Source organism: Dipodomys merriami, unplaced genomic scaffold (assembly GCF_024711535.1).
Source record: "Dipodomys merriami isolate MVZ:Mamm:240054 unplaced genomic scaffold, mDipMer1.0.p SCAF_6, whole genome shotgun sequence".
NCBI classification, from domain to species: domain Eukaryota; kingdom Metazoa; phylum Chordata; class Mammalia; order Rodentia; family Heteromyidae; genus Dipodomys; species Dipodomys merriami.
Window position 1 is genome coordinate 4,567,368 of NW_027206179.1, and position 13,680 is coordinate 4,581,047.

General features: G+C 37.1%; 1 protein-coding gene and 1 non-coding gene across 2 annotated transcripts; one reads left to right on the plus strand and one right to left on the minus strand.

The window, feature by feature from the left end:
• Positions 1-296: 296 nt before the first annotated feature.
• Positions 297-13,680, plus strand: LOC138813684 (vomeronasal type-2 receptor 116-like). The gene is made up of 6 exons (XM_070002071.1): positions 297-412; positions 6,510-6,798; positions 7,916-8,722; positions 10,208-10,435; positions 11,369-11,492; positions 12,770-13,680. Exons 1-6 carry the CDS (start codon positions 297-299, stop codon positions 13,678-13,680), a joined length of 2,475 nt encoding a protein of 824 aa, XP_069858172.1.
• LOC138814361 (small nucleolar RNA SNORA38) lies at positions 11,868-12,020 on the minus strand. Its single transcript, XR_011367948.1, has one exon. It is a non-coding gene; the product is annotated as a small nucleolar RNA SNORA38 (small nucleolar RNA).

Genomic DNA, 13,680 nt, shown 5'->3' on the forward strand with positions numbered 1-13,680 from the left:
TCTAACTCATGTTTTTCTTCCTTAGGCAAGACTACAAATGCAGAGCCCCTGGGAACAGTCTTACATATTACTTCTGAGGACTCACAAGAGACTTTGATTAGAAGTGAGCTATAGTGTAGTTTTTGTTAATGAAAAGGCACATATACATATACATAACTGAAACTATGGGTCTCACTTCCTTCCAGAATTTCTGCTTGGCAGAGGTTTCAGGGATGTGCCCTTTGGCTTTCACACTCCTCCTTCTCCATCTTCCCCTCCCTGGCAGGTCCTTGGCTGACACTACCTGCTTTTCTACAATGAAGCACCGAGCACACATGGCTGGAGATATAATGATTGCTGGGTTTTTTCCTCTCTACACTTTGGGAGTAGATCATAATAACATCCATGGTTCCAGGAAAGAAGAGAATAAGATGTAAGTAATTCAATATTTTATTTCCATTTACTCTTTTATTCTGAGGATGTTCGATGGGTGAGGGAACTCTTGGCATGCACAGATCTCTGTCCCTCTATAGTGACCTCTATCACTATTGCATCCAGAGCAACTCAGTTTTATTATGTTGTCTTATATCTCCTGTTGAGTGATTTTCTGCCTGCTAGCAGAAGAGGACTCTGTTTCTTTCCATGTCACTTCTCTTTTCTAGGTCTGTAAGAGCTTCACTTTACTCTAGCATGCCTATATCTCCTGCATTTTAGCTGTCACTATGGAAAATGAAGTGTTGTTACTACAATCATCCTGAGTCACTGGCATGGGATCTGTATTAAAAGGCTGCAACTACATTTCCTAGGCCAGTAGTCTGAGAACTTTGTTAAATAACACCTATATTTTGTGAACATTGATAAAAATTTCTAATGGTAGCTCATACCTGTAATCCTAACTACTCATGAGACTGATATGTGATGATGGAGGTCTGAAACTAGCCCAGGCAGGCAAATCTGCGAGACTTTTATCTCTAGTTTACCAGCCAAAAGCTGGAAATGAAGCTGTGGCTCAAGTGAGTGTTAGCCATGAGCCAAAAAGCTCAAGAACAGTGCCTAGGCACTGATTTCATGCCCTAGGATTGGCCCATGCACCTGCATGCAACACACACACACACACACACACACACACACACACACACACACACACACACACACACACTTAATGTACACAAGCAGTTACTGTTTCAAATTAAGCCTTGTGGCATTGTTGCATTGTTTCATGTCAGCTATGCTCTACAACCCAGGTGTTACCAGGCAGCTCAATGTTATGAAGGATTCCTTGGGGGAGAATTTTATGTGCTCAAGATGAGTTCTTCTTTACTTGTGCACATGCATGTTTTTCAAGTTTTGTCTGTAACACAGAGTCTCAATAATAACTGGCTATAGTAAAAGAAAGGAAGGAAAAGAAAAATAACTTCACATATTTCAAGAAATTCTAGCAAACAATCTGATTTCTATTGCAAGATAATATTATTATCTATCACTGGCACTCCTTTTTGAATGCTAGAATAACAACTATAGCAGATATCCCAGGATAGGAATTACTTTCTTCTGTACTATAGAAGGTGCATGTACTTATTTTTTTATGTCACTGGAATGTTTATTTTTCTCTCTCGCTGGTCTTGGGAACTCAGAAACTGGGCAATGTCCCTGAACATTTTTGTGAAAGGCTAGTGCTCTAGCACTTGAACCACAGCTCCACTTCTGGCAGCTTTTGGTAGTTAAATGGACATTAGAGTTTTACAGTCATCCTTGCCCCAGCTGTCTTAAATACATGATCCTTACTCAGCCTCATATGTAGTTAAGACTAAAGGTGTGAGGCACTACTGTCCGGCTTAGCTTATTCTTATTCTTTATAATCCACACTATTTACCCATGTTTAGCTGATTTTCATTCTTTTAATTTCCCAAAATATATTTTGAGTATTTCTTAAGGTGCTAATATAGCCATGCTGAGTATCATGGTTTCAGCCAATGGATATTTCTTTGTTACCCCCAGATACAAAGGAAAGTCTGGTCTGGGTTAGTAAAATTTTATGCTTGCTATTGACTACAGATAGAAATACTTATTGACTAAGTCTTTGTTGTAGATAAGTAGAACACTGCATTTAGACATCAGTAGGTGAGAGATTTGACTTAAGTCGATGCCCACTGATGTTAACTGATGCTTGCCAATTTTGATACAATGTGGTGCTTGTGCTAAGTATCTGGTTCATGTGTGTTTCCACACTGCATGCCAAATACCTTGATTATATTCACTCACTCTTTTCAAAACACTTTTATGTTGGGTGAAATGTTCTGTAGGTGGATATGAGGCTCATCCAATCAAGGGTGAAATTTAATACTGATACCTCCCTGTTGACTTGGTCTGGAGGGTGTCTCCAGAAAATCTGCAGCTATTATTCTGTTGAGGATTATCTCAAAGTCGGCTTACAGAGAGTCAAGTGTTGTTATGTCATCTTATTGATCTGATTATTTAATAATTGTATTACAAACTTGGCACATTTAATTGCTTTGATTAAGGTCTATTTGATGTGATAAGTTATATATATTCTGCTTTCTTTTCCCTTTGATTTGCTTGGCCTGCCCTATTCCATTTCTTTTTTCATGTTGATATATTCTTTATTGCTATTTTAAAGATGATGTACAGAGAGATTACAGTTACATAAGTAAGATGAAGAAAACATTTATTTTCCAACAATGCCACCCTTCCCTTTCTATTTTCCCTCCCATCCACACCCTCCAGGTCTATAGTTTATTTTCAACATAGTGTCTAGTCAGTAGCAATGCTGCATTTGTTCACCCTTTGTTCCACCATTTCTGTGACTCTATGCTCACAAAAACAGCAACAAAGAAAAAAACCCTCTTGTTCCCATTTCCTGGAATTCTTTTTGATAAATATTATTTTACATGATTAGATGCACATAGGAATTTCAACTTTGTTTTCCTCTCTTGAGTATATTCTCCTTTGTTCTCACTGTTTTCATTATTATGCCTGTCTAATAGAGCTTGAAGTTCAGTATTGTTATTCATTCAACATTGTTCTGACCACTAGGAATTGCTTTGCTTTTCATGATCTTTTCTAATTCTCTATGAGTTTTGGATTGCTTCCTCTGTCTCTGAATAATTTTGTTGAGATGTTTTGCATATTGTATTGAATTTGTAAATTACGTTGGGCAGTTTTTCCATTTTCACAATGCTAATCCTTCCAGCCCAGGAGCACAGATTATATTTCCATCATCTTAAGTCCTCCTCACTTTCCTTTTTCAAATTGTTAAAGTTTTTACTATGGTGGTCTTTCCCCTATTGGTTCATTCCCAGGTATTTTATATTTTTGAGGCAATTGCAAATGGGGTGTTATTGTCATTTCAGCCTTGTTCTTCTGTCAATGGCATAAAGAAAGGCATTTAATTTTTGTGAGTGGATTTTGTACATGGCTATTTTGTCAAAGTTCAGCATCAATTTTAGTAGCTATGGAAGAGAAGATTTTAGGTGTCTTTATGTACATGATCTTATCATCTGTAAAAAGGGATGGTTTTACTCTCCCTTTCCTATTTGGATCCCCTAAATAATTTCCCCCTGCATACTGCTCTTGCAAAGAATTCCAATGCTATGTTGAAGAGAAATGGACATCCTTGAAGAAAGGGGACATCTTTGTTTTGTTCCTGAATTTAGGGTAAATATCTTTAGTTGTTCACCATTAAACATAAAAGTGGCTGTAGATTGTTTCTACATAGTCTTTCTTACATTGAGAAATGTTCCTAAGATTCCTATCATAAAGGAGTGTGGATATCGTCAAAAGGTTTTTCTGCTTCAATTGAGTTAATCATGTGGCTTTTGCCCTTGCTTCTGCTGTGCACTATAATATGTTAATTGTCTTGCATGTGTTAAACCAGATTTGTATCCTTGGTATGAATCCATTTTAATCATAATGTTTGATTTCCTGGATCAGTTGTTGGATTCTATTTGCCAGTATTTTGTTGAGAGGTATTGCATAAATGTTCATCGAGGAGAAAGATATAGAGTTGTCTTTTCTCAGTATGGCCTTCTCTTGTTTGGAGTTGAGTGTAATGCTAGCTTCACAGAATTAGTAGTATTCCTTCTGTTTGTATTTCATTGAAGAATTTGAGGACTACTGGTGAAAATTATCCTTTAAAGGGCTTTTAGAATTCAGCTGTAAAGCCATTAAGAGCTGGGCATTTCTGGAGAGCGAGATCTGTTATTGTCAATGCAATTTCATTGTTTGTGAAGGGCCTGTTTATTTATGGGAATTTTATTTATTTATCATATATTATTCTTATTGTAGAGTTGATATACAGAGAGGTTACAGGCACATGAGTAAGGAGTACAATTCTTTTTGAATTTTGTCTGTTTTTCATCACTCTCTCTGTCTTTCCCGCTTATCCCCAACCACAACATATCCAGTTCATTTTCTACATAGTGCCTAGTGAAAATCATGGTTGCAATGTTTCACTGTGTCCCTCTGTTTCTCTGATTCCCCTTCCCTTCTCAAATCAGCTGAACTTATATAGAAGAAAATGGGTACCGAAATCAGAAACTGTGACTACTGGGAATAAAGCAGAGCAGAAACAAACGACAGAAAAAAATTAATGTTCTCGAGGTGTTGAACACACTACTTCATGTATCTGTTGACCATTTTTTTCTTCCTCTGAGAAGTCTCTCTTAAGGTCTTCGTTCCTTTTATTGATTGGGTTGAGTTGGGGATTTTCTTTTTGTGATGTTAATTTTTTAGTTCTAAGTATATGTTAGATAGGACCCCATTGTCTGAGGTATAGCCAGTCAAGATTTTTCTCCCATTCTGCGGGCTATTCATTTATCTTCTTATGTCTTCTGATATGCAGAATCTCTTCATTTTAATAAAGTCCCATTTATCTAGTCTTTATTTGAGCTGTTGTGATTCTGGATTTTTCTTTAAAATGTTTTCCCCTGTGTTTAAAAGGCTTAGGTGTTTCCCGAGCCTTTCCTATAATATTTTCACAGTGTCTGGACTTACACTAAAGGCTTTGATCCATTTAGAGTTGATTCTGTTGCAAAGTGATATATGGGCATATAGCTTCTCTTTTCTGTATGTAGATAGCCAATTTTGCCAGCACTGTTTGTGAAAGAGGCTATCTTTCTTGGAAGCTGTGTTTCTGGCTCCCTTCTCTACATTTCCTTTTGTGGAAAATACTCTAGTCAACTTTTGACAAACAGTTTTCACCATCTTCATTCCTAAATTTTATTACTCCAAATGTGTATGTTCAATTAGATTTTCATCGAGCTCACTATTTTCTTCTGCTTAAAATATTTCAAAATATGATTGATGTTCATTGTGATCACTTCAGATATACCTACAGTATACATTGAAAAAGTTCATCCTTTCATTTGTATTTCCAATGTGCCTTTGAAATGTTTCCTTTTAAACATTGCTAGTTTTTTTCATTATATTGATTTTTTTCTTTTTTGTAGTCAGTCGTGGTGCTTGAACTCTGGGCCTGGGCACTGTCCCTGCGCTCTTCAGTTCAAGGCATGTGCTCTATTGCTTGAGCCACAGTGCCACTTCCAGTTTTCTAGTGATTTTTATTGGAGGTGAGAGTCTCACGGACTTTCCTACCCAGGGATGGCTTTGAACTGTGATCCTCAGATCTCAGCTTCCTGAGTAGCTAGGATTACAGGCGTAAACCACTGGTGCCCAGCTTATATTATTTCCTTGGAATGTCCACACACACTTACACACACACACACACACACACACACACACACACACACACACACACACACACACACATATCTTTGAGTACACAAACAAGACACAGAGAAAGAAAGTAAAAATTGTACTTTGATAATCCTTGTTTCCTTCCATTGTTTCATTTTCAGTATCTCAGTCTAAAAGTATTGGGAAGAGAGTAGTGACCAGTGCATTTTACATGGCAGTGTGGAACTAAGATTTCCATGCAAAACTTACTTATATTTCTCTCCTCAAACCTCATGTCATGGGTTCCTCTCTCCAAAATGAGTTCCTTGAAATTGGATGCATCCCTTTTGTTTTGTTACATAAAAGTAAAATTCCCTCCCCTGATATTTCAGCTCTTTTTCTGGTTGTTATCTATAAGAGCTATTCAATATGTTGTGTCTGTGAGCATAAATAACACTTTGCTTCTGAAAATTGCACTTAAATTAAACATTCATTAGTAAGCCTGACCTGCCATATAAACACATAACATAAACTGTGTGACTGAAAACACAAAAATTATTTTCAATACTTGTGTACATAGTTGCCTTTTGCTGTGGTGCATGTGGTAATAGGGAAAAATGAACTCTCTCTCAACTTAAATAATTATCTGAATCTCATTCATGACAAATGTCTTTCATGTCCTTACCTAATTCTACATGGAAGCATAAGAGACTGTATTTACATTCCATTCTAATTGGAGTAATATTTGAACATATTCATTGACAAAGAAGCAAGTATTTAATGTATCAAAGTCTTAAGTTTTAAAATACTCTTCAATTTCTTTACTCATTGTGCAGGTTTATCTTCAAGAACTATCAGTGTATTTTGGCCTTAGCTTTTGCTATTGAGCAGATCAACAACAACTCTGATCTTTTACATAATTTAACTCTGGGATTTGATATCTATGATGTTCACTTCAGAGCTTGGACAATGTTTAAGAATCCCTTCATTTGTCTCTTTGGGAAGTACAAGATTCCAAACTACTCCTGTATGAGAGACAGCAGGTCTATAGCAGTACTTACAGGACCATCAGGAATAACATCTGACCAGATTGGGACATTGCTAGGACTCTACAGATTTCCACAGGTGAGGGTAGGAATTATGGAAGGATATAAAAACATTAATTTGGTGGTATTTCAGATGTTAAAGAAGAAAGATGGGAAGAGACTCTATTCATGAATGCAGCAAATTTTGTGGCATGTCATAATTACTCAAAGGTAGTTGGAAATATATTTTTAGACAGTTTGGAAAAACTGATGGAAGATTTGAGCAGACAATTGGATAATTTATTTTTTTAATCCTTATCAACAATTTTCTTTAATAAATCAGGAAATGGAAAATAACTTTGCAGTGTGAAGATATGTTGAGCAGGGTACTGATGGCTTACACAAGTAATCCTAACTAATCAGGAAACTTGTATCTCTAGCCTGCAAAGAGCAGGTGAATGTGTGACTCCATTAGTACAGTCTTCAGGGAAATTGCCAAGGAAGTGCAAGAGGCCACGAGTTTGTGCCCCTGTATTGGCATTCATGTGTATACAGACACACACACACATACACACACACACACACACACACACACACACACACACACACACACACACGAAAGATTTTATGTTGAATGAAGTAAATCAGGCTTGGAACGAGAAAAGGTGAATGTGTCCTCTTATATGTGAAAATTAGATCTAAAATATGAAGGTGTATTATGAAAGAAATATGGCACACACACATACACATTTACATATATACATGATCAATATGACTAACGTATGGTATACAGAGGGATGGAACTCCATAGTGTAACTTTTCTTATCTACTGACAGTGTAAAAAATGAACACGAGGCATATCTTGGAGGAGTTGAGTAGGAGTTAAGGGATAAATTCAAAATAATAAGGAATGAATGAATGGGGGAAATCAACATAATAGTCAATGGGAAAGTGTGAAAATGGAATTAGACAAGTTGTGGAGAGACAGGTTGATATAGAGGGGAAGAGTTGATGGAAATAGTGACAAATATCAAGAGACAATTTGCAAGTCTATTGATATGTTGTACAACTATTCAAAAGCAATTAAATTATTTTTTTCAAAAACTCAAAAGCTACCTTCCACCTACTTCAACTGGTTCTTAACAGATGTCAAGACTGAGACTGTGATGGATGGCAATCTTCTCATTCATGGAGTGTCCAATTTTCTTTCCCTTTAGTTTACCTTTGGGCCTTTTGATCATGCCCTGAGTGACCATAAGAAGTTTCCTGCTCTCTATCAGATGGCCCCAAAAGACACATCAATAGCCACTGCCATGGTCTCCTTACTGCTCCATTTCAGCTGGAGCTGGGTGGGACTGTTGACCTCACAAGATGAGAATAGTTCATGTTTTCTGGCTGAGTTGAAAGAAGAGATGGCCAAGAACAGAGTTTGTGTAGCTTATCAGCTAGTGATGTCAACCCAAGATGTGGCACATGTATTCAAACTCACAGCAGTTCATAATGAGATAAATCTATCTTCAGCAAGTGTCTTCATCATATATGGTGATAATGATTCACTGCTAGGTTTAATGGTATTGATTGAGCAAATTGCTATACATGGCAAAGTTTGTATCATGAACTCACAGTGGGATTTCACCCTGAAAAGGAGATATTTCATGCTAGGATCATTTCATGTTCCTCTTATTTTTACACACCATCATGTAGAAGTTGCTGGATTCACAGATTTTGTGAAGGCAGTTAACCCTTCCAAATATCCAGAAGACATTTTTCTTGCAAAGTTGTGGTTTCTCTCTTTTAATTGCTCTGACTCAGAGTCTGACTGTGTAACATGGGACAATTGTCCTCATGACGCCTCTTTGGATTGGTTACCTGGGCATATTTTTGAAATGACTATGTCTGGAGACAGTTACAATATATACAATGCTGTATATGCTGTGGCTCAGGCTCTCCATGAGATGCTTCTTCATCAAACAGAAGTTCAATCAATGGGAAATAGAAAAGGAGCACTGCCTTCCTCTGCTCAGGTAAGTTCTTTTATGTGGGAGTACACATACCATGAGCACTTTCTATTCTGGTTTCTTACTGTATGAAATTAAATATTTCTGTATATATGCATGTGTTTCTGTGTATATATTATATGTTTACATAGAGACGTCTATATATACATATATGTTTGTATTCCTATGTCATAAATATCATGGTTGCTGATATTAATGAGTACATATGTCAGTATTTGAAGTAATTGTCTCAAATATTAAGCTTTTATGTTTGCATTATCAGAAATTACTGGAAGTACAAAATTGAACAAATGTAGTTTCACATTTAAAACTTTAAATATTTCATGTGCTTTTCAAAATCTTATGCAATTCTTTATGTTTCAATGTCTTTGACATATTCTAGACATGTGGATATGTTCTTAAGAAAACAACAGGCCAGTAAACAAGGATAAAATATATTCCATCTTCCTATAAGTTCATTTTAGCACAGGAGCTTGAACACAGTGTCTGAGCTTGGACACAATATCTGTGTCCAACGCTAATGCACTGACTGCTTCCTACTTTTTCTGAGTAGTATATTGGAGAGAAAGTTCTCACTGACATTTCTGCCCAGGCTTGCTACGAATCATGATTTTTGACCTGAGTCTCCTGATTAACTGGGATTACATCCTTGATCCACCAGAAATTCAATAGTTATCAATAATGCCAACATATTCATACCTAGTTTTGTGAAAATTGTAAATTCAGCTTTTACCTATGAGTTTTTTCAGACATGGCAAAGGATGATTTGCTGAAAACAATTATCCATGTTTTTCATAAGTGACTGAGTTTTATTCAACTTTTGGTATTAAACACTTAGCAAGCTCAAACTGTAGACATTCACAAAAGAGTGAGTGATTCTGGCAGGCTGTAGCAAAATGATTTCTCTGGAAAAAAACTCATCATATTTTTATCTGCATGACCAGGAAAGATTATTTTTCATATTGATTATTTTGATTCCTCTATAGATTTTCTTCTGGGATATTTCACTAGGTGTATCCACTATTCTTAAATTCAGAATCAGGGGTAAAAGGCAACCAGGAGCTTTTATTTTTTATTTTTAATGTTTTTTATTGTGAGAATATTGTACAGAGGAGGGCTTACAGTTAGATAAGCAAAGTAATGAGTACATTTCTTTTTTTTTTTTTTTTGTCGGTCATGGGGCTTGAACTCTGGGCCTGAGCGCTGTCCCTCAGCTCTTCAGCTCAAGGTGAGTGCTCTACCACTTGAGCTACAGCACCACTTCTGGTTTTCTGTTGGTTTATTGGAGATAGGAGTCTCATGGTCTCTCCTGCCCGGGCTGGCTTTGATCTCAGCCTCCTGAATAGCTAGGATTACAGGCTTGAGCCACCACCACCCGGCTTGAGTACATTTCTTAACAAGCATTGTTGTCTCCTCCTTTGTTTTATTTCAAGTTTTTTTTTTAAATTAATACTGGGATGTACTTGACCATAAGATGATGTCTCCTTTTAGCTTCATACTTTTCTGAAGACCATCCAGTTTTACAATCCTACTGGAGATCAAGTGATTTTGAACAAGAAAAGAAAATTGGAGGCAGAGTATGACATTCTGAACATTTGGAATTTTCCAGAGGGTCTTGAACTTGAGGTGAAAGTAGGAATGTTTTCTCCATATGCCCCACATGACAATCAATTGTCTTTATCTGAAGATATGGTAGAGTGGTCCATTGAAACTACAGAGGTGAGTTGGATCTAATAATAGTGATTTTAAGAATACACGAATCAGCAAACGTCACACTTTAAATTAGTACTTGGCTGAGATCCAGCAACTTTCTCCTAGAATCATAGCAACTAATAGAGCTGAGATATGAATATCATAGTTTAGAGTCAGCTCTAACTCCGTGAGACTCTTCTCTCCAATTTACCTCTAAAAATCTGGAAGTAGATCTGTGACTAAGGAAGTAGAGTGCTATCCTTGAGCCAAAATAGCCAAGTCCAGTGCTCATGCCTTGAGTTCGAGCACCAGGATCAGAACAAAAAGAGTTAAATATGTTTCTACATGTTGATTTTGAATATTGACATAAGATGTAATTACCTTTTTTTCAGTGGGATTCTAACACTGTGATAAAATACCTGAGGAGTTGCTCATCAGATTGAAAGGTCTCTTTTGCCCCCTTCTGTGGAGATTCATTCAATGGTTAATTAACCTTCTACTTAACCAACTTTGGTTAGAGGAATCATTGAAGGCACTTGTGACAATAATCTTGTTATGGCCACTAGAAAATAAAATGAAAGAAACAATGGTCCTGGGGTTCACATAACACTCTAAAAGAGGTGTCTTCTCCTTGCTCTTTCCCATGTCACAGATGAAAAGGAGACAACATACAATGACATGAATTCAAGTAAATTCCATAGGTTTTTATACAAGAAATTACTTTCTCACTACTATTTTCCACCTTTTAAAGATCCCATACGTTTCATTAATTCAACAGGCTAGCTAGCAATCAAGGTTGTAGCACATAGTATTTGGGAACCATGAAATATGGAACCTATAACAGAATTCAAGAAATCAACTGCACTTACCTGTTTAAAATTCCCATTCTCTAACAAATGGCTTTTTGCAGTGTTCAATATGAGTCTGAACAGTCACCGACACATCTCTGTCTTTCCTCAGACTCCTCACTCTGTCTGCAGTGAGAGTTGTGGTCCTGGATTCAGGAAATCTCCTCAGGAAGAGAAGGCTGCCTGTTGCTTTGATTGTACACCTTGCCAAGAAAATGAGGTTACTAATGGGACAGGTGAATCTGTGACTTATAAAGAAATTTTTTCTCTGTTCTTACTTTTCCTCAATCCAAATAAGTCAAAGCAAAAATTGTGTATTACAATTACATAGCCCATTCTCCTCTCTATTAATAACTAAATTCAAATAAGTGGTGGTATTGCTAATGGCAATACGATAGAACATGGCTTTGAATTACATATTTAGTACAATTTTGCAGTTTAATGCAGGACAATTTATCTCCAGGAATCATTCTTATCACTAATCATTAGGACAAATACAAATTCTAACATGAAATTAAACATAAGTCTTAGAAGAAGAGTGTTCATTTTAAAAGTTACATTTCACCCACACAGAAAACATGGATCTCACATATCTTTATTTCTTTTCTTTTCTATGTAGTATGGTTGATCTTGAGCCTGCAGAGAGCAAGCTGGCCTAGGTTTCTCCAAATTCACATTTCTTTGCCTCCAATCTTATGTGTCTAATGATAGGTAGCATAATGTATCTTTATTTCTCAGTGCCCAGGACTCTTCTTGGCACAGGGCAAGGGCTAGTAAGCTGAATTCAGTTTAAGAAATCAGCAAGACTATAGAGGATCCAAAAGTTAACAATTCATTCTACAGCTTCATAAATAAGCAGGGTACACAAACATAATGAAATAAAATTGAGGATAATATACCATAGGGTAAAATAAATGTCTTACAGAAACATATAGGGCAATGTAAGCTGTATAAATCTAACTTTAATTTTTGTATTTTTTGGATTTATTTTTATTTTTTTATTGGGAAAATACTGTACAGAGGGGTTACAATTACATGGGCAAGATAATGAGTACATTTCTTTTTTATAATTTTTTTTATTGTGAAAATACTGTACAGAGGGGTTACAATTACATGGGCAAGATAATGAGTACATTTCTTATCAAGCATTGTAGCCTCCTCCTTTGTTTCCCCTTCCCATCCCTTCCCATCCTCCCCCCAATTCTCCCCGCTGATTGTAGAACTCTTAATGACAGTGAGAAAAGTATAAAAAATTTATTATGGTATTACAATACACCAAGGTTTACATTATCAATAACTGTGATAGTCATTGAGCAAACAATATTGAATAAAAATCCTCAATAAAGAAGAAGATAAAAATGGGAAGTGGGTATGGCTTGGAAAAAATACAACAACACTTTTAAGATAGTAAATGTGACATCTGAGGATTTCACCTATGTGAAAAATTTCCTAAATTCTTTGAAGCAAATGAGGTAAATAAAAAGAAGTAATGGTAATCTACATGTCTCACCAGATATGGAACAATGTGTGAAGTGTCCAGATCATCAGTATGCCAACACACAGAGGACACAGTGCCTCTTGAGAGTTGCAAGTTTCCTGGCTTTTGGAGATCCCTTGGGAATGGCTCTGGTTGCCATTGGTCTTTGTTTTTCTATGCTAACTGCCTTTATTCTTGGAATTTTTGTTAAACACAAAGACACTGCCATTGTCAAGGCCAATAATCAGACTCTCAGCTACATATTGCTCATCTCCCTCATCTTCTGTTTCCTCTGTTCTTTGCTCTTTCTTGGCCGACCCAACACAGTTACATGTATCCTGCAGCAGATCACATTTGGGGTTGTGTTCACTGTAGCTGTTTCTACAGTGTTGGCCAAAACAGTGACTGTGGTTCTGGCCTTCAAGGCCACTTCCCCTGGGAGAAGGATGAGGTGGCTGCTGGTATCAGGGGCTCCTAACTTCATCATCCCCATCTGCACGCTCATCCAGGTGACCTTCTGTGGCCTCTGGCTGGGAACCTCTCCTCCCTTTGTGGACACAGATGCACAGTCTGAACATGGCCACATCATCATCCTGTGCAACAAAGGCTCCCTCACTGCCTTCTACTGTGTCCTGGGATACCTGGGCTCTTTGGCCCTGGCCAGCTTCACTGTGGCTTTTCTGGCCAGGAACCTGCCTGACACCTTCAATGAAGCCAAGTTCCTGACCTTCAGCATGCTGGTGTTCTGCAGTGTGTGGCTCACCTTTCTACCTGTCTACCACAGTACCAAGGGGAATGTCATGGTGGCTGTGGAGGTCTTCTCCATCTTGGCCTCTGGTGCAGGGCTCTTAGGTTGCATTTTTGCCCCAAAGTGTTACAACATCTTGTTAATGCCAAATATAAATTCTGTGCATGGCTTCAGGCATAAAATACAGTATGACAAATAA

What these genes read in the sequence shown, in the direction of transcription:
- LOC138813684 (XM_070002071.1), top strand. Translation starts at nt 297, where the DNA reads ATGAAGCACCGAGCACACATGGCTGGAGATATAATGATTGCTGGGTTT. An exon ending in AGGAAAGAAGAGAATAAGAT is followed by an intron (nt 413 to 6,509) that starts GTAAGTAATTCA and finishes CTCATTGTGCAG; the next exon opens with GTTTATCTTCAAGAACTATC. An exon ending in GGTCCATTGAAACTACAGAG is followed by an intron (nt 10,436 to 11,368) that starts GTGAGTTGGATC and finishes GTCTTTCCTCAG; the next exon opens with ACTCCTCACTCTGTCTGCAG.